Source organism: Pseudophryne corroboree, chromosome 4 (assembly GCF_028390025.1).
Source record: "Pseudophryne corroboree isolate aPseCor3 chromosome 4, aPseCor3.hap2, whole genome shotgun sequence".
Classification (NCBI taxonomy): Eukaryota; Metazoa; Chordata; class Amphibia; order Anura; family Myobatrachidae; genus Pseudophryne; species Pseudophryne corroboree.
The window spans coordinates 369,228,961-369,246,881 of record NC_086447.1 but is presented as its reverse complement, the minus strand read 5'-3'; the positions used below and the strand labels follow the sequence as shown (position 1 = coordinate 369,246,881).

At 47.9% G+C, this 17,921-nt stretch overlaps 1 protein-coding gene across 1 annotated transcript in view; it reads left to right on the top strand.

Annotated features, from left to right (window-relative positions):
• The window catches only part of RNPEPL1 (arginyl aminopeptidase like 1), a 74,603-nt gene that overhangs the window by 36,738 nt on the left and 19,944 nt on the right, over positions 1–17,921 (top strand). The window contains 1 exon segment of the mRNA XM_063916575.1: positions 9,294–9,407. Within this exon segment, the coding sequence (XP_063772645.1) occupies positions 9,294–9,407 (114 nt within the window).

Genomic DNA, 17,921 nt, shown 5'->3' with positions numbered 1-17,921 from the left:
GCATAACCGCCCTCTTGTCGTCCGACACAGGCAGTCCTGTCTTGAAAAACCGCAGTGGCGGGAGACAGTCGAACTCGATTTTGTAACCTTTTAACACTAAATTGCGGATCCACCCATCTGTGGATGTCTGGAACCACGCCAAATGGAATGTCTCAAGGTGTGCCCCCACAACTGGAGATCCGAGATGGGCTGGGAGCCCGTCATGCCACTGGCTTGTCGGTGACCTTAGCGTCCTGATGACTGGTGGTGGTTTGTTGAAAACCACGTCCTCGACCTCGTCTACCAGGTGTGGCTGTTCCTCTACCACGGCCTCGAAAGGGCTGAGGTCTAAAAAATCCATTTGTCCAATTCAGGACCAAACAACTTCTCGCCACCGTAAGGTAACGCCTCTATACCTCTCTTGACCTCTGCCTCCGCCTGCCAAGAACGCAGCCAGAGTGCTCGTCGTGCCGTAACTAGCGACGATGAAAGGCGAGAACTGAGCTGACAGACGTCAATAGAAGCTGTACAAAGATAATGAGCAGCTTCACAGATTTGATCAGCAAGAAGTATAAGGTGATTACATGACGTAGGCCAGACTTGAGTTCTGTTATCCATACAATTAGCGCCTTAGTTACCCAAATGCCAACCAAACAGGTCTAAGCAACACTCCTGCTGCTGTATACATGGACTTTAGCATAGCTTCTAGTTTACGCTCTGAAGGGTCTTTAAGCGTAATAGCAGTTGGTACTGGAATGGTTAATTTTTTAGTAAGTTTTGACGCAGACGAATCCACCATTGGCGGATTCTCCCATGTAGATGTCACAGACTCTGGAAACGGGTAACTAGACTTAAATCGGCGAGGTATAGAAAACCGTTTATCCGGATTCTACCGTGATTCTACTAACATCTTATTAAGAGATTCCGAAACAGGAAAACACACTGGAGATCTGTCATTTAGTAAATACTACCTCATCATTTGTCAGAGGTTCTTCAGTCTCTGTAAACTTCAGAGACTGATGCACTGCCCTGATGAGATTATCAATGCCTGGGCTGTCAATATCTTCACTATCTGACTGCTGGTCCAATTCGCCCTCCTCATACTCATCTTGCGCAGTGAGGTCTGGCATAGAATCATCAGAATGCAACATAGCAGAAACTGGTAAATCATAAGACAAATTAAATTTATCCATTCTACCCAAAGTGGACTTGGACCTTTGCAAAGGCTGAGACCCCTCTGGTGTCACTGGCGGTCTCACCCGAGACTCAGATCTTGCCGCTTCCCGCTCGTGTCGAGCGGCGGCCAATTCTGATTGCAACCCAGCCATTACATCTGCTAGTATTGCCCATTGAGGGTCCGGGGATGAAACTGGATTCGAAACCAGAGCGGAAAATGTATTTGTAGCTGAATTTACAAAACATACTGCGCATGTGGTAGAACCATCCGGTAACACACTCTTACAGACCTTGCAGTGAAACTGCTTTTTTGTTTTTGCTGGTGCCTTACTCATGATGTACACAGACAATACAATAGACAAAGACAGGCAACTTGCACGACTCAGTAAAATTGTTACTAAGGTATGTGTGTGTATGTATATGAACGTTCTGGAATCACAAATAGGAAGGAACAGGAAGCATGGTTAAAATGGCCCCCATGCCATGCTTACAGTCAGAATACATTGCAGGTTATAAATATGCCTTCTAACCCCCTGTTAATATAGGCTTAATAGCCTATGTCATTCCTATTGTATTGCTGCTATGGGCCTTTATTCCCCCTCTCCCCGTCAGCTGCGCTGCTCTGTCCCCTCTGCGGTGCGGGGAGCAGCGGTGCAGGGAGCTGGGAACTCTGCTGTATAGAGGCGGTGCGGGGAGCGGCATTGTGAGCGGCCGTGAGTGCGGCCTGTGGCTCCGAGCAGCGTGGAGAGGCTTCTCTGCCTAGACGGCTCTGAGCAGCGAGTGGCTCCGGCAGGTGCTGTGAGCGCTAATTGTGAGCAGCGGCGGCGGGCGGCACATCGTTCCCCACACAACGGGGCGGCAGCGTGAGCTGACCGCCCTGTCCCCCAGCATACCTGATCTTGTAGTGAGGGCTATGACGGGGCTTCTTCTGTAAGCTCCGTCCAGCCTGTCCTGCAGGTCAGAGAGTGAGCTGCTGTTGGCTGTGAGGGTGCTCTTTGTGAGGACCGACACGCCTGGGAAGGGATGTGCTCAAGTTGGAAAAAAAAAAAAGTAAAATAAAAAGTAAAAAAAAAATAAGAATTTACTCACCGGTAATTCTATTTCTCGTAGTCCGTAGTAGATGCTGGGTACTCCGTAAGGACCATGGGGAATAGACGGGCTCCGCAGGAGACTGGGCACTCTTAAAAGAAAGATTAGGTACTATATCTGGTGTGCACTGGCTCCTTCCTCTATGCCCCTCCTCCAGACCTCAGTTAGGGAAACTGTGCCCGGAAGAGCTGACATTACTAGGAAAGGATTTGGAATCCAGGGTAAGACTCATACCAGCCACACCAATCACACCGTACAACTTGTGATAACTATACCCAGTTAACAGTATGAACAACAACTGAGCCTCATTCAACAGATGGCTCATAACAATAACCCTATAGTTAAGCAATAACTATATACATGTATTGCAGAAAGTCCGCACTTGGGACGGGCTCCCAGCATCCACTACGGACTACGAGAAATAGAATTACCGGTGAGTAAATTCTTATTTTCTCTGACGTCCTAGTGGATGCTGGGTACTCCGTAAGGACCATGGGGATTATACCAAAGCTCCCAAACGGGCGGGAGAGTGCGGATGACTCTGCAGCACTGAATGAGCAAACTCAAGGTCCTCCTCAGCCAGGATATCAAACTTGTAGAATTTTGCAAAAGTGTTTGATCCCGACCAAGTAGCAGCTCGGCAAAGTTGTAAAGCCGAGACCCCTCGGGCAGCCGCCCAAGAAGAGCCCACCTTCCTCGTGGAATGGGCTTTTACTGATTTAGGATGCGGCAGTCCAGCCGCAGAATGTGCAAGTTGAATCGTGCTACAGATCCAGCGAGCAATAGTCTGCTTTGAAGCAGGAGCACCCAGCTTGTTGGGTGCATGCAGGATAAACAGCGAGTCAGTTTTCCTGACTCTAGCCGTCCTGGAAACATAGATTTTCAGGGCCCGGACTAAGTCCAGCAACTTGGAATCCTCCAAGTCCCGAGTAGCCGCAGGCACCACAATAGGTTGGTTCAAATGAAACGCTGATACCACCTTTGGGAGAAATTGGGGACGAGTCCTCAATTCTGCCCTGTCCATATGGAAAATCAGATATGGGCTTTTACAGGACAAAGCCGACAATTCTGACACACGCCTAGCTGAGGCCAAGGCCAACAGCATGACTACCTTCCACGTGAGATACTTCAACTCCACGGTCTGAAGTGGCTCAAACCAATGTGATTTTAGGAAATCCAACACAACGTTGAGATCCCAAGGTGCCACTGGAGGCACAAAAGGGGGCTGAATATGCAGCACTCCCTTAACAAACGTCTGAACTTCAGGCAGTGAAGCCAGTTCTTTTTGAAAGAAAATAGACCGGGCCGAAATCTGGACTTTAATGGATCCCAATTTTAGGCCCATAGTCACTCCTGACTGTAGGAAGTGCAGAAATCGACCCAGCTGAAATTCCTCTGTTGGGGCCTTCCTGGCCTCACACCAAGCAACATATTTTCGCCATATGCGGTGATAATGTTTTGCTGTCACATCCTTCCTAGCTTTAATCAGCGTAGGAATGACTTCATCTGGAATGCCCTTTTCCATTAGGATCCGGCGTTCAACCGCCATGCCGTCAAACGCAGCCGCGGTAAGTCTTGGAACAGACAGGGCCCCTGCTGTAGCAGGTCCTGTCGGAGCGGCAGAGGCCAAGGGTCCTCTGAGATCATTTCTTGTAGTTCCGGGTACCAAGTTCTTCTTGGCCAATCCGGAACGATGAGTATAGTTCTTACTCCTCTCTTTCTTATTATCCTCAGTACCTTTTGGTATGAGAGGAAGAGGAGGGAACACATAAACCGACTGGTACACCCACGGTGTCACTAGAGCGTCCACAGCTATCGCCTGAGGGTCCCTTGACCTGGCGCAATATCATTTTAGCTTTTTGTTGAGGCGGGACGCCATCATGTCCACCTGTGGCCTTTCCCAACGATTTACAATCAGCTTGAAGACTTCTGGATGAAGTCCCCACTCTCCCGGGTGGAGGTCGTGCCTGCTGAGGAAGTCTGCTTCCGAGTTGTCCACTCCCCGAATGAACACTGCTGACAGTGCTAGCACGTGATTCTCCGCCCATCGAAGAATCCTTGTGGCTTCTGCCATCGCCATCCTGCTTCTTGTGCCGCCCTGTCGGTTTACATGGGCGACCGCCGTGATGTCTGACTGAATCAGCACCGGTTGGTTTTGAAGCAGGGGTTCTGCATGACTCAGGGCATTGTAAATGGCCCTTAGTTTCAGAATATTTATGTGTAGGGAAGTCTCCTGACTCAACCACTGTCCTTGGAAGTTTCTTCCCTGAGTGACTGCCCCCCAACCTCGGAGGCTTGCATCCGTGGTCACCAGGACCCAGTCCTGAATGCCGAATCTGCGGCCCTCGAGAAGATGAGCACTCTGCAGCCACCACAGCAGAGACACCCTGGCCCTCGGGGACAGGGTGATCAACCGATGCATCTGAAGATGCGATCCGGACCACTTTGACAATTCCTTGGCCTTCTCCTCCGGGAGAAACACCTTCTTCTGTTCTGTGTCCAGAATCATGCCCAAGAACAGCAGACGCGTCGTAGGAATCAGCTGCGACTTTGGGATATTCAGAATCCAGCCGTGCTGTTGTAGCACTACCCGAGATAGTGCTACTCCGACTAACAACTGCTCCTTGGACCTTGCCTTTATAAGGAGATCGTTCAAGTACAGGATAATTATAACTCCCTTCTTTCGAAGGAGTATCATCATTTCGGCCATTAACTTGGTAAATACCCTCGGTGCCGTTGACAGACCAAACGGCAACGTCTGGAATTGGTAATGACAGTCCTGTACCACAAACCTGAGGTACTCCTGGTGAGGTGGGTAAATGGGGACATGTAGGTAAGCATCCTTGATGTCCAGTGACACCATAAAATCCCCCTCTTCCAGGCTTGCAATAACCGCCCTGAGCAATTCCATTTTGAACTTGAACTTCCTTATATAAGTGTTCAAGGATTTCAAATTTAGAATGGGTCTCACCGAACCGTCTGGTTTCGGTACCACAAACATTGTGGAATAGTAACCCCGTCCCTGTTGAAGGAGGGGAACTTTGATTATCACCTGCTGAAGGTACAGCTTGTAAATTGCCGCCAGTACTACCTCCCTTTCCTTGGGAGCAACTGGCAAGGCTGATTTGAGGTAACGGCGAGGGGGAGACGCCTCGAACTCCAGCTTGTATCCCTGAGATACCACTTGTAGAACCCAGAGATCCACCTGTGAGCGAACCCACTGGTCGCTGAAGTTCCGGAGACGCACCCCCACCGCACCTGGCTCCACCTGTGGAGCCCCAGTGTCATGCGGTGGACTTAGTGGAAGCAGGGGAGGATTTTTGTTCCTGGGAACTGGCTGTCTGGTGCAGCTTTTTCCCTCTACCCTTGCCTCTGGGCAGAAAGGACGCGCCTCTGACCCGCTTGCCTTTCTGAGGCCGAAAGGACTGTACTTGATAATACGGTGCTTTCTTAGGCTGTGAGGGAACCTGAGGTAAAAAAGTCGACTTCCCAGCTGTTGCTGTGGATACGAGGTCCGAGAGACCGTCCCCAAACAATTCCTCACCCTTATAAGGCAAAACCTCCATGTGCCTTTTAGAATCAGCATCACCTGTCCACTGCCGAGTCCATAATACTCTCCTGGCAGAAATGGACATTGCATTAATTCTAGATGCCAGCCGGCAAATGTCCGACTGTGCATCCCTCATATATAAGACGACGTCTTTAATATGCTCTATGGTTAGCAAAATAGTATCCCTGTCAAGGGAATCAATGTTATCTGACGGTATCAGACCAAGCAGCTGCAGCACTACACATCCATGCTGAAGCAATTGCAGGTCTCAGTATAGTACCTGAGTGTGTATACACAGACTTCAGGATAGCCTCCTGCTTTCTATCTGCAGGCTCCTTTAAGGCGGCCGTGTCCTGAGACGGCAGTGCCACCTTTTTTGATAAGCGTGTGAGCGCCTTGTCCACCCTAGGGGATGTTTCCCAACGTAACCTGTCCGTTGGCGGGAAAGGGTACGCCATTAGTAACCTCTTAGAAATCACTAATTTCTTATCTGGGGAACACCACGCTTCTTCACACAATTCATTCAACTCATCAGATGGGGGAAAAGTCACTGGCTGCTTTTTCTCCCCAAACATAATACCCTTTTTAGTGGTAACCGGGTTAATGTCAGAAATGTGCAACACATTTTTCATTGCCGTAATCATGCATCGGATGGCCCTTGTGGACTGTACATTTGTCTCATCCTCGTCTACACTGGAGTCAGACTCCGTGTCGACATCTGTGTCTGCCATCTGAGCTAGCGGGCGTTTTTGAGCCCCTGATGGCCTCTGAGACGCCTGGGCAGGCGCGGGCTGAGATGCCGGCTGTCCCATAGCTGTTACGTCATCAAACCTTTTATGTAAGGAGTTGACACTGTCTGTTAATACCTTCCACATATCCATCCACTCTGGTGTCGGCCCCGCAGGGGGCGACATCACACTTATCGGCTCCTGCTCCGCCTCCACGTAAGCGCCCTCATCAAACATGTCGACACAGCCGTACCGACACACCGCACACACACAGGGAATGCTCTGACTGAGGACAGGACCCCACAAAGTCCTTTGGGGAGACAGAGAGAGAGTATGCCAGCACACACCAGAGCGCTATATAACAGAGGGATTTACACTAATACAAAGTGAATTTTCCCCCAGTAGCTGCTTATATCACCTTTTGCGCCTAAATTTATGTGCCCCCCCCCTCTCTCTTTTTTACCCTTCTTGTAGTGTATACTGCAGGGGAGAGCCTGGGGAGCGTCCTTCCAGCGGAGCTGTGAAGAAAAAATGGCGCCGGTGTGCTGAGGGAGATAGCCCCGCCCCCTCTGCGGCGGGCTTCTCCCGCTTTTTTAATAATGTTAATGGCGGGGGATTAGGCACATATACAGTTTATAACTGTATTATGTGCACATTTTGCCAAAAGGTATACTTATTGCAGCCCAGGGCGCCCCCCCCCCAGCGCCCTGCACCCACCAGTGACCGGAGCGTGTGGTGTGCTGTGGGAGCAATGGCGCACAGCTGCAGTGCTGTGCGCTACCTTATTGAAGACCGGAGTCTTCAGCCGCCGATTTTCTCCTGGTTCTTCCGTCTTCTGGCTCTGCAAGGGGGACGGCGGCGCGGCTCCGGGAACGGACGATCGAGGTCGGGCCCTGTGTTCGATCCCTCTGGAGCTAATGGTGTCCAGTAGCCTTAGAAGCACAAGCTAGCTGCAAGCAGGTAGGTTTGCTTCTCTCCCCTCAGTCCCTCGTAGCAGTGAGTCTGTTGCCAGCAGATCTCACTGAAAATAAAAAACCTAACAAATACTTTCTTTTCTAGTAAGCTCAGGAGAGCCCACTAGGTGCATCCAGCTCTGGCCGGGCACAGATTCTAACTGGGGTCTGGAGGAAGGGCATAGAGGGAGGAGCCAGTGCACACCAGATATAGTACCTAATATTTATTTTAAGAGTGCCCAGTCTCCTGCGGAGCCAGTCTATTCCCCATGGTCCTTACGGAGTACCCAGCATCCACTAGGACGTCAGAGAAAATATCAAAGTATAAAATATCAAAGTAAGTGTGGAAGAACCACACATGCGTGTCACTGCTGTGAGCACCGAAAAAACACTGAGGTATTCTGGGAGTATGGAGGGGAGGAGAGTTACTAAATTTAAATATTCAGTGCCCTGTCCTGCTAAAGCCGTCCATATCCCAAGAGTACTCCAGTGACCCCTAGTGGATGAAAAATAAATTCTGTGTGTGCAGTCTCTGGACTGACTCTTAAAGTGCGATTGAATCAGGCTGATCGGGGCTTGAGCTGACGTCAGACACCCTCCCTGAAAACGCTTGGGCACGCATGCGTTTACCCGAACACTCCCAGTAAACGGTCCATTACCACCCACAAACTGCTTCCTCCTATCAATCACCTTGCGAATGGATTTTTCGCACCATCCCGTCGCTGACCGGCGATCCCCGTTGTTTTCTGACGCACGTGCGCATTGCGGTGCATATGCATGCGCTGTTATGACCTGATCGCTTCTGTGCGAAAATGCACAGCAGCGATCCGATCTGAATGATACGGCAGCACTGAGTATTTCAGCAGGCAGCAATTTACATCAAACTTTCTACACATCTGACTTACAATCTGGGAACAAACTGGGTTAGACACCCCTAGCACCCCTACGGGTGGCCCAGCAGCACACACTATATCAGGACATGCATGATATGTCAGTGATGACAGGGCCAGTGACATGTGAGGAGGGAAATGCAGGTAGCGCAAACCCAGACACTGAGAGTTATATAGTGGAAGTAACATTGTCCCCCAGCAGCACAGAGTATATCAGGAGTTACATAATGTGCTGTGCTATATAAGAAACTGCAAAAAAAAAAAAAAAAAAGATAATTTCACAGGGGCACTGACATGATGTGAGGAGGGGAATGGAGGCAGCAGGAAGCCACAGACTGAGAGTTGTATAGTGGGAAGAGCAGGGTCCCTTGGGGGACCAAAAAGGGGTCCGGCCACTACACAAAGTGCATCAGGGAAGCAAGATATGCCTATAATACTAGATCTCCAACCAACGTAAATTAACAACTATCATTCTAATTTACCATCCTCATCCCGTAGCAAAGCACGGGTATTCAGCTATCTACAATGTTATTTATACTGTGTGTTTAATATTTACATATATTTTTGTAAACAGACATTCTTAAAATCCCGGGCAGTGCCAGGTACTCCAGCTAGTCATAATATATATTTCCTTTATTATAAACCTAATTAATGTATCCATTCATAAAAGCATGCGTAGTAAATGATTTCACTAATCATTCAGCTCTCCTATTAAAAGTCCCAGGGTTCATTTTTTTGCTTCTAAGACGCCTTAGCAGGGACCTCGCAGCTTACTCGTGTCAGGCATATTGCGCTGCGTGACGTATTGAGGCTAGATGTATGAGGATGCCTCTGTATATGTATATTTTCTTAGAGAATTTATATCATTTAAGCAACATCATAACTACCTGTTTAATTCCAATTAATCTCCACGGTTTGTGTTTGCCAGGTGCTGCTTTCACATGCCTAGAGAGCACCTTCCGCCTTGAAGCTTTGCATAGACAGCTCCGAATCCTTGGCCAGGATACCCCTTTCAGTCGGCTGCAGGCTAAACTGGATCCAGGTAAGAAAACAAAGTACTAGTGAAACCCTTGGAGTGCGGGGAGAGTGTTTTTCTGTGGAGTGGAGTGATGTGTCTATTATAATGTGCAAGTTAATATTACCTCCAAAATGATTCACTCTTATTCAGTATGTGGAAAAAAGGAAGAAGTGAAATTAGTTACAGCAGTCATTGGGGATGATTGAAAACACCGTGTGGGAGAGCGTAGAGCTTTGTCACAGCTCAGGCTCTAACAATAAAGGTTATTGTTTTATTTTTATTGTTTATTTTCTTCTTTTGTACCCCACCTGCATAACAATATATAAAGATGAATATATTAAGATAATGAGGAGCTGATAAAAAAAAATAATAATAATCTTTTAATTTACAACAACAATTTATTATAGAACTATTGAAATTTGGAAAAAGATACCAAGATCAGGTGCTGTATCATACAGAATATTTGGATAAATATACATTCATACTCAACCCCAATTGCATAACGTTGGACAAGAGTACCATAAAGCTGGGACAAAACATAGTCAAGCAGTTTCATAGGAGCATGAAAACAATTGGCAACTGAGCTAGCAGGACCATCTAGAAGGCTGTTGGTCGCCATAAGGAAAGTACTGGAGGATTTAAAAAATGTGAAATGGCTGATTTTTCCGCTTGTTAGGAATGGTGGAGAAATAATAGCCAACGTGTGTTTCTCGGGTAATTAGAGGCTTTTCAGCATTTTGGGGTATAGAAAAATGTCTGTAAAGTGATGGGGGGGTTTTTTTTGGTGTGTTTTAACACTGTTTTGTAAAAAGTTGGAACAAACACTTATAGCTCTCAATTCAATCCATCCCATCAATCCACATACCTGTCCCACATCATTTAACCCATTATTGATCTTTTTAGAGAAATTCACCAGAAAAGTTACCTGTTTTTTTACTGACTAAAATGTTATTTAAACCCCTTCAAGTATGTGATTATTCATTGGGATAGGTGCCCCAGAGGTTCTGCATTGTGTACCGATGTTTTTACCTTAAAATATTTTCCCTACCTTTTATACCTGCATGCAAATTGCCAATGAAAAAGCAATGCTAGTTTGAAATTGGACTGCATATGAAATCAGCAGTGTGAGAACAGCTCGCAGGACCCAACTCGTTCCTAATTGGACTGACCCCATAGAGAGCGAGGACATGATGGAATCTGCAATATACCGATGGAGCCTCCGTTATCTTTACTCCGTCTGTGACTAGGCGCACCTGAGCGTCTCCGTCTGGACGGGCGATCGCACCCTGACGGAGACAATCCCCATTCGCTTGAATGGAGAGCGTCTCCGTCCTGGCGGGCGCGCGCGCCTAGTTAGAGACGTTTACAATGGGTCTCTGCACTCCCGGCATGACTAGGTGGATGGATCAGCCAGCAAAGATAACTGAGGTTCCATCTGTACAGTGCACACTGAAAGAGGCAGTACTATTAAATCTGATGTAGAGAGTGACAAACTATAACACCTGCTCCTGGTTTGGTGCATTCTACACTCCAAGGTATAGCAGTGTTCCCAGGATAGGGTGAAAGAGAACTGGCTGTATTGAGAAGTACTAAAAATCATCATCTTTTTTGGGTCCAGTGTGGTATCCCCACTTTCTTACCCTTCTCCCAGGTCGCACATTTCTCTGGTGAGTGCATTGCTGAGATATATGCAAGTTTCATGATACAAAATCGCTTTTGCAAACTCGCACCTAATTAGATTGACCCCTATGTGTAAATTGTGTGCTGACTTCAGGGCTCACGTTACATCACATCACTCTCATTTTAGATCTCCTATGGTTTCAGTAACTTTCTGTGGCCTGATGGGTTGTAGAGGGGAAGCAGGGGCATTTCTTTAAAAAAAAAAAGTTCCGTTTGAATCTTATGACTACTCCTAGTTTGGTACCTTCTACACCCCAAGGTATAGATAGCCATGTTCCCTAGATAGGATGAAAGAGAAAAAATAATAATCTTGATTTCTCTATCATCCGTGGGAGACACTGGACCCCTAGGTTTAGATGGAGCTGGAGTAGTCTGGGCATTTTAACCCATTTGGTCAGTGTTCCAAGCATAAAAATAAACAAATCTTTTCTTTGGCATACATTTTTGAACTTACCACCTAATTGGATTGTTTTTCTCCGCTTTCCCATTCTGTACTCCTGGTCTGTTTAGGGCCTTTGTTAGATAAAACTTATGTTCCCAAGCAGACACCAGGTAATAGAGGAGAAAGGAGCTGGAGTGTTTTGCTGGTAAAACCAAAGTGAAAAGGATCTCTGCAAAACACATTCTATTCCCGTTGGCCATTATGAAAAAAAGGATTTAAATTTGAGTTCAAAAGAAATCCCTTTTTCTTTTCTTACAATGTTATGTTTTTGTTTAAAATACTATGCTCTTAAATGATAATTTAATCCAGTAATAACAAACCCCAATGTATTCTCTTCACTAGTGATACAGGCATTCCCTGGGGCACTATCTAGCACTAATGCATTCAGTAGATGCACTGCAATTGGGGAATCTTGGGTCCCTCACTGCACCCCATGCCATTATTGACAATTGAGTTCACTATTGTGGATGTTTGCAGACCTCTTATTAGCAAATGGATTAACAAGTGTTTGTAAAATAATATCAAGATTAACTTTTTACCCCTCATTTTTTTCTGCATAAAGTCATAGCTACAAAATTGTTATTTCTCTAGCATCCATAAGTGATATTGGGGACAGATTAGTACGATGGGGTATAGACTGGTCCAAAGGAGCCAGTGCACTTTAAATTTCTTCAACTGGGTGTGCTGGCTCCTCCCGTCTATACCTCCTCCTACAGCTCAGTTTAGGAAAAAGTGCCCTCAGGAGAGGATGCACACTCTTCAAGCTCCAGAGTTTTTCTTCAATTTCTTTTTAAAAGTTTAATTTCTTTCGGTATGCTGTTTCGGCAACAGCATACTGCACCTTGGGAGTTAGGGGGGGGGAGGTCACGGGCTCTTGAGGTGCAGAGCCGCTTCCCCGCTGCAGGACCACTGTCCTGAGAGGCTGTTTGTTCAGCAGGGTATGGCGCCTTGGCTGTCGCAGCAGCAGCATGCCGCACACCCCTAACGCTGTCTGAAGGTGATCATCAGTGGTGAGTACCAACCAGGGGCCCTGCTGGGGGGGGTCCCCAGGTTTTACTGTGCAACTAAAAGCACGGGTGTGGCATACGGGTTCCTCCTTGGGGGGACCCGCTATAGCCCCTGCGTGAGACTGGCTAAATATAGTAAAGCAAGCATTTATGTGAGGTTGTACATATTGGGAGACAGGGCCAGTATAAATATACAGAAGTAGCTCCGGTGCCTTGGCGGGGGGTGGAGCTACACAAGAGCAGGCTCAGCTGCATTTTGGCGCCTTCCTCTGCATAGCAGCAGCAGCCTCCACATCTCCTCCAAACAGTCCCTGGATCGCTTGTACCGGGTGTAAAGGGGGAGAGCCGCTATACTAGTGCACAATAACATCGCTCTGAGGGATTTTATCATATTACAGTCTCACTGTGTTTACACATAAAAACACTGACAGCCTCCCTTGGGCTGTACAGCGCTGGGTGCGTTGAGGTCCTCTCTCCTGTGTCTCCTCTCTCATGCAATAGGGCAGGCTTGCAATATATCAATATCGGGCTGTGTTTTATGTGTATTATACCTATTTCTCATACGTCCTAGAGGATGCTGGGGATGCTTCAAGAACCATGGGGTATAGACGGGATCCGCAGGAGACATGGGCACTTTAAGACTTTAAAAGGGGTGTGAACTGGCTACTCCTTCTATACCCCTCTACCAGACTCCAGTTAGATTCTGTGCCCAGTGAGACTGGATGCACACTGAGGAGCCCTCCAGAGTTTCTCAGAAAAAATACTTTTGGTTAGGTTTATTATTTTCAGGGAGACCTGCTGGCAACAGGCTCCCTGCATCGTGGGACTGAGGGGAGAGAAGCAGACCTACTTCTGTGAGTTTCAGGGCTCTGCTTCTTAGGCTACTGGACACCATTAGCTCCAGAGGGTCTGATCGCTAGGTACGCCTAGATGCTCGTTCCCGAAGCCACGCCGTCACCCCACTTGCCGAGCCAGAAGTCAGAAGCCGGGTGAGTAGAAGATCAGAAGACTTCATTGACGGCAGAAGATTTCAGTGACGGCTTTTGAGGTACCGCGCAGCGGCCGCACTGCGCGCCATGCTCCCGCATACAAAACGGCACTGCAGGGCGCAGGGGGGGCGCCCGGGGCAGCATAAAACCTCAATAGCAACTGGCATAACAGTATACAGTGCCTGGGCACTAAATACAGACCCCCGCTAGTATAAATATATAAAAATAAGCGGGACTGAAGCGCGCCATTAAGGGGGCGTGGCTTAGCCCTCACAGCTCTGACCAGCGCCATTTTCTTTTCACAGCTGCAGAGACGCTGAGCCTGGTCTCCCACACTGCTGTACAAGTAACGGTGCAAAATGGGAAGGGGGGGGGCACAGTTGATTTGGTGCTATTTTATTGAATTTAAAAGCGCTAACAGGTCTGGGCAGCATATTACACGCTTTAGAACCGGGATAGGCGCTGGGTTGTGAGCTGGCATGTGTTTCTCTAACAGGCTTTGCTGTGTGTCTGTCCCCTATAGCCCCAGTGTGTTGTGGGTGTCGGTATGCGTGTGTCGACATGGCTGAGTGCTCTTCCCAGGAGGAGGCAGGAGTGGGGACAGAAAAGGCTGTGGGAGTGACCGTGTCGGCACTGCCGACGGCTGATTGGGTAAATATGTTGAGTGTTTTGAATGCAAATGTGGCTCGGTTGACTAAAAGATTAGATAAATCTGAGTCTAAGAACCAGACATGGAGAAAATCCATGGAGGATGCATTGTCGCAAGCTCAGACCCCTTCGGGGTCACAGGAACGTGCATTTATCCAGATAGCAGATACAGATACCGACACGGACTCTGATTCCAGTGTCGACTATAGTGATGCCAGATTGAATCCTAAACTGGCTAAGAGTATTCAGTACATGATTGTGGCGAAAAAAGACGTATTACATATCACGGAGGACCCTGCTGTTCCTGATACAAGGGTCTGTATGTTTAAAGGAAAGAAACCTGAGGTAACGTTTCCTCCCTCTGTACCTGACAAGAAGGTACAGGTTCCCAAAAGAATTCCGGTGGCATATCCGTTCCCCTCTGGGGACAGGGAAAAGTGGGAGTCAACCCCCACGGTGGACAAAGCTCTATCGCGTCTGTCCAAAAAGGTAGCGCTTCCGTCGCCTGACACGGCAGCCCTAAAGGATCCTGCGGATCGTAAGCAGGAAAATACACTAAAATCCATTTATGTCACTACAGGTTCGCTGCTCAGGCCTGCCGTTGCATTGGCATGGGTGAGTAGCGCTATTGAAAAGTGGGCAGATAACTTGTCATCTGAGATAGATACCCTGGACAGGGATAGCGTGCTTTTGACTCTGGGTCATATCAGGGAAGCTGCAGCCTATTTAAAAGAAGCTGCAAGGGATATTGGCCTTTTTGGGATCAAGGGCCAATGCCATGGCAGTCTCGGCTAGGAGGGCATTGTGGATTCATCAATGGAATGCTGATGCTGACTCTAAGAAGACTATGGAGTCTCTACCGTTTAACGGTAGTATCTTGTTTGGTGACGGCCTCACTGACCTGGTATCTACGGCTACTGCGGGTAAGTCAGCATTTTTAACTTATGTTCCTGCACAACAAAAGAAAATGCCCCACTATCAGATGCAGTCCTTTCGGCCCAATAATTACAAAAAAGGTCGAGGGTCCTCCTTCCTTGCTACGAGAGAAAGAGGAAGGGGAAAAAGGTCACAGGCTGCGGCAAGTTCCCAAGAACAGAAGTCCTCTCCGGCTTCTACCAAATCCACCGCATGATGCAGGAGTCTGCACCGGTGGGGGCACGTCTCCAACTCTTCAGTCAGGTCTGGGTTCACTCGGCGCTGGATCCTTGGATATTAGAAATAGTAACCCAAGGGTACAAATTGGAGTTTCAAGACGTGCCCCCTCCCCGATTTTTCAAATCGGCCTTGCCAGCTTCTCTTCCAGAAAGGGAGGTAGTATGCGCTGCAATACTAAAGCTGTGTCAAAATCAAGTCATTGTCACAGTCCCCCCCGTCACAACAAGGGGAAGGCTTTTATTCGAGCCTGTTCGTGGTCCCGAAGCCGGATGGCTCAGTCAGACCGATTCTGAACCTAAAATCCCTCAATTTTTATCTAAAAAAATTCAAATTCAAGATGGAATCTCTCCGTGCATTGATCTCCAGTCTGGAGGAGGGGGATTTTATGGTGTCGGTCGACATAAAGTATGCCTACTTACACGTCCGCATATATCCTCCACAACAAGCTTACCTGAGGTTTGCTTTTCAGGATTGTCATTACCAATTTCAGACGTTGCCGTTTGTTCTGTCCACGGCTCCGAGGATTTTCACCAAGGTTATGGCGGAAATGATGGTTCTCCTGCGTAAGCAGGGTATCACAATTATCCCGTACTTGGATGATCTCCTCATAAAGGCGAGATCCAAGGAGCAATTGCTGAAAAACATTGCACTCTCACTGACGATTCTGCAACAACATGGTTGGCTCCTGAACTTGCCAAAATCACAGTTGGTTCCGACAACACGGCTGTCGTTCCTGGGTATGATTCTGAATATACAGAATTACAGAGAGTTTTTCTTACAGAGGAAAAAGCTCTGGAAATACAGAACATGGTGAAACAGATTCTGAAACCGGCAAGAGTGTCGATTCTTTAATGCACTCGGTTGCTGGGGAAGATGGTGGCGGCCTACGAGGCCATTCAGTTTGGCAGGTTCCATGCCAGGGTGTTTCAGTGGGACCTGTTGGACAAGTGGTCCGGGTCTCACCTCCACATGCACCGGAAAATAATCCTATCTTCCAGAACCAGAATCTCCCTTCTGTAATAGCTGCACAGTTCTCACCTCCTGGAGGGACGCAGGTTCGGGATTCAGGATTGGATCCTGGTGACCACAGATGCAAGTCACCGAGGCTGGGGAGCAGTCACACAGGGGAGAAATTTTCAGGGAAAATGGTTAAGCCAGGAAGCTTGTCTGCACATAAACATTCTGGAATTAAGGGCCATCTACAACGGCATTCTGCAAGTGGAACATTTTCTTTGCGGTCTGCCCGTCTTGATTCAGTCAGACAACATAACAGCAGTGGCGTACATAAACCGCCAGGGCGGAACAAAGAGCAGAGCGGCGATGACGGAGGCCACGAAAATTCTTCGCTGGGCGGAGAGACATGCAAGCGCTCTGTCAGCAGTCTTCATTCCAGGAGTGGACAACTGGGAAGCAGACTTCCTCAGCAGACACGATCTCCATCCAGGAGAGTGGGGTCTTCATCAAGAGGTCTTTGCAGAAGTGACAAGTCGTTGGGGAATTCCTCAAATAGACATGATGGCGTCTAGCCTCAACAAGAAACTGCCGAGATATTGTTCCAGGTCGAGGGACCCTCAAGCAATAGCGGTGGACGCCCTAGTGACACCGTGGGTGTTTCCGTCGGTCTATGTGTTCCCTCCACTTCCACTCATTCCAAAGGTGATAAAGATTATAAGAAGAACAAGGGTTCAGGCGATACTCATTGTTGCAGACTAGCCAAAGAGGGCCTGGTATCCAGATCTTCAGGAGTTGCTCATAGAAGATCCCTGGCCTCTTCCTCTACGGGAGGACCTGTTACAACAAGGACCGTGCGTGTATCAAGACTTACCGCGGCTGTGTTTGACGGCATGGCGGTTGAACGCCAAATCCTAGCCCTAAAGGGTATTCCCAGTGAAGTAATTCCCACACTTCTTCAGGCTAGAAAAGAAGTAATGGCAAAGCATTACCACCGTATTTGGAGGAAATATGTGTCTTAGTGTGAATCCAAGAAGGCTCCTACGGAGGATTTTCAGCTGGAGCGTTTGCTCCATTTTTTGCAAGCAGGTGTGGATGCGGGCCTAAAGTTGGGCTCAATTAAAGTACAAATTTCGGCCTTATCAATCTTCTTTCAGAAAGAATTGGCCTCCCTTCCAGAAGTTCAGACCTTCGTGAAAGGCGTGCTGCACATCCAACCTCCATTTGTGCCCCCTGTGGGATCTTAATGTGGTTTTGCAGTTCCTGCAATCTCATTGGTTTGAACCTTTACGTAAGGTTGAGTTAAAATTCCTTGCTTGGAAAGTAGTCATGTTGTTGGCCTTGGCATCCGCAAGGCGGGTATCTGAATTGGCGGCTTTGTTTCACAAAAGCCTCTATTTAATCTTCCATGCTGATAGAGCAGAGTTGAGAACTCGTCAGCAATTTCTACCAAAAGTGGTTTAATCATTTCACGTAAACCAGCCTATTGTGGTGCCAGTGGCTACTGACACATTAGCGGATTCGAAGTCTCTCAATGTGGTCAGAGCTTTGAAAATCGATGTCGCTAGAACGGCTCAGATTAGGAAAACAGAGGCTCTGTTTGTCCTGTGGGCTCCCAACAAGATTGGGGCTCATCCTGGGCGGCTGCCCGAGGGGTCTCGGCATT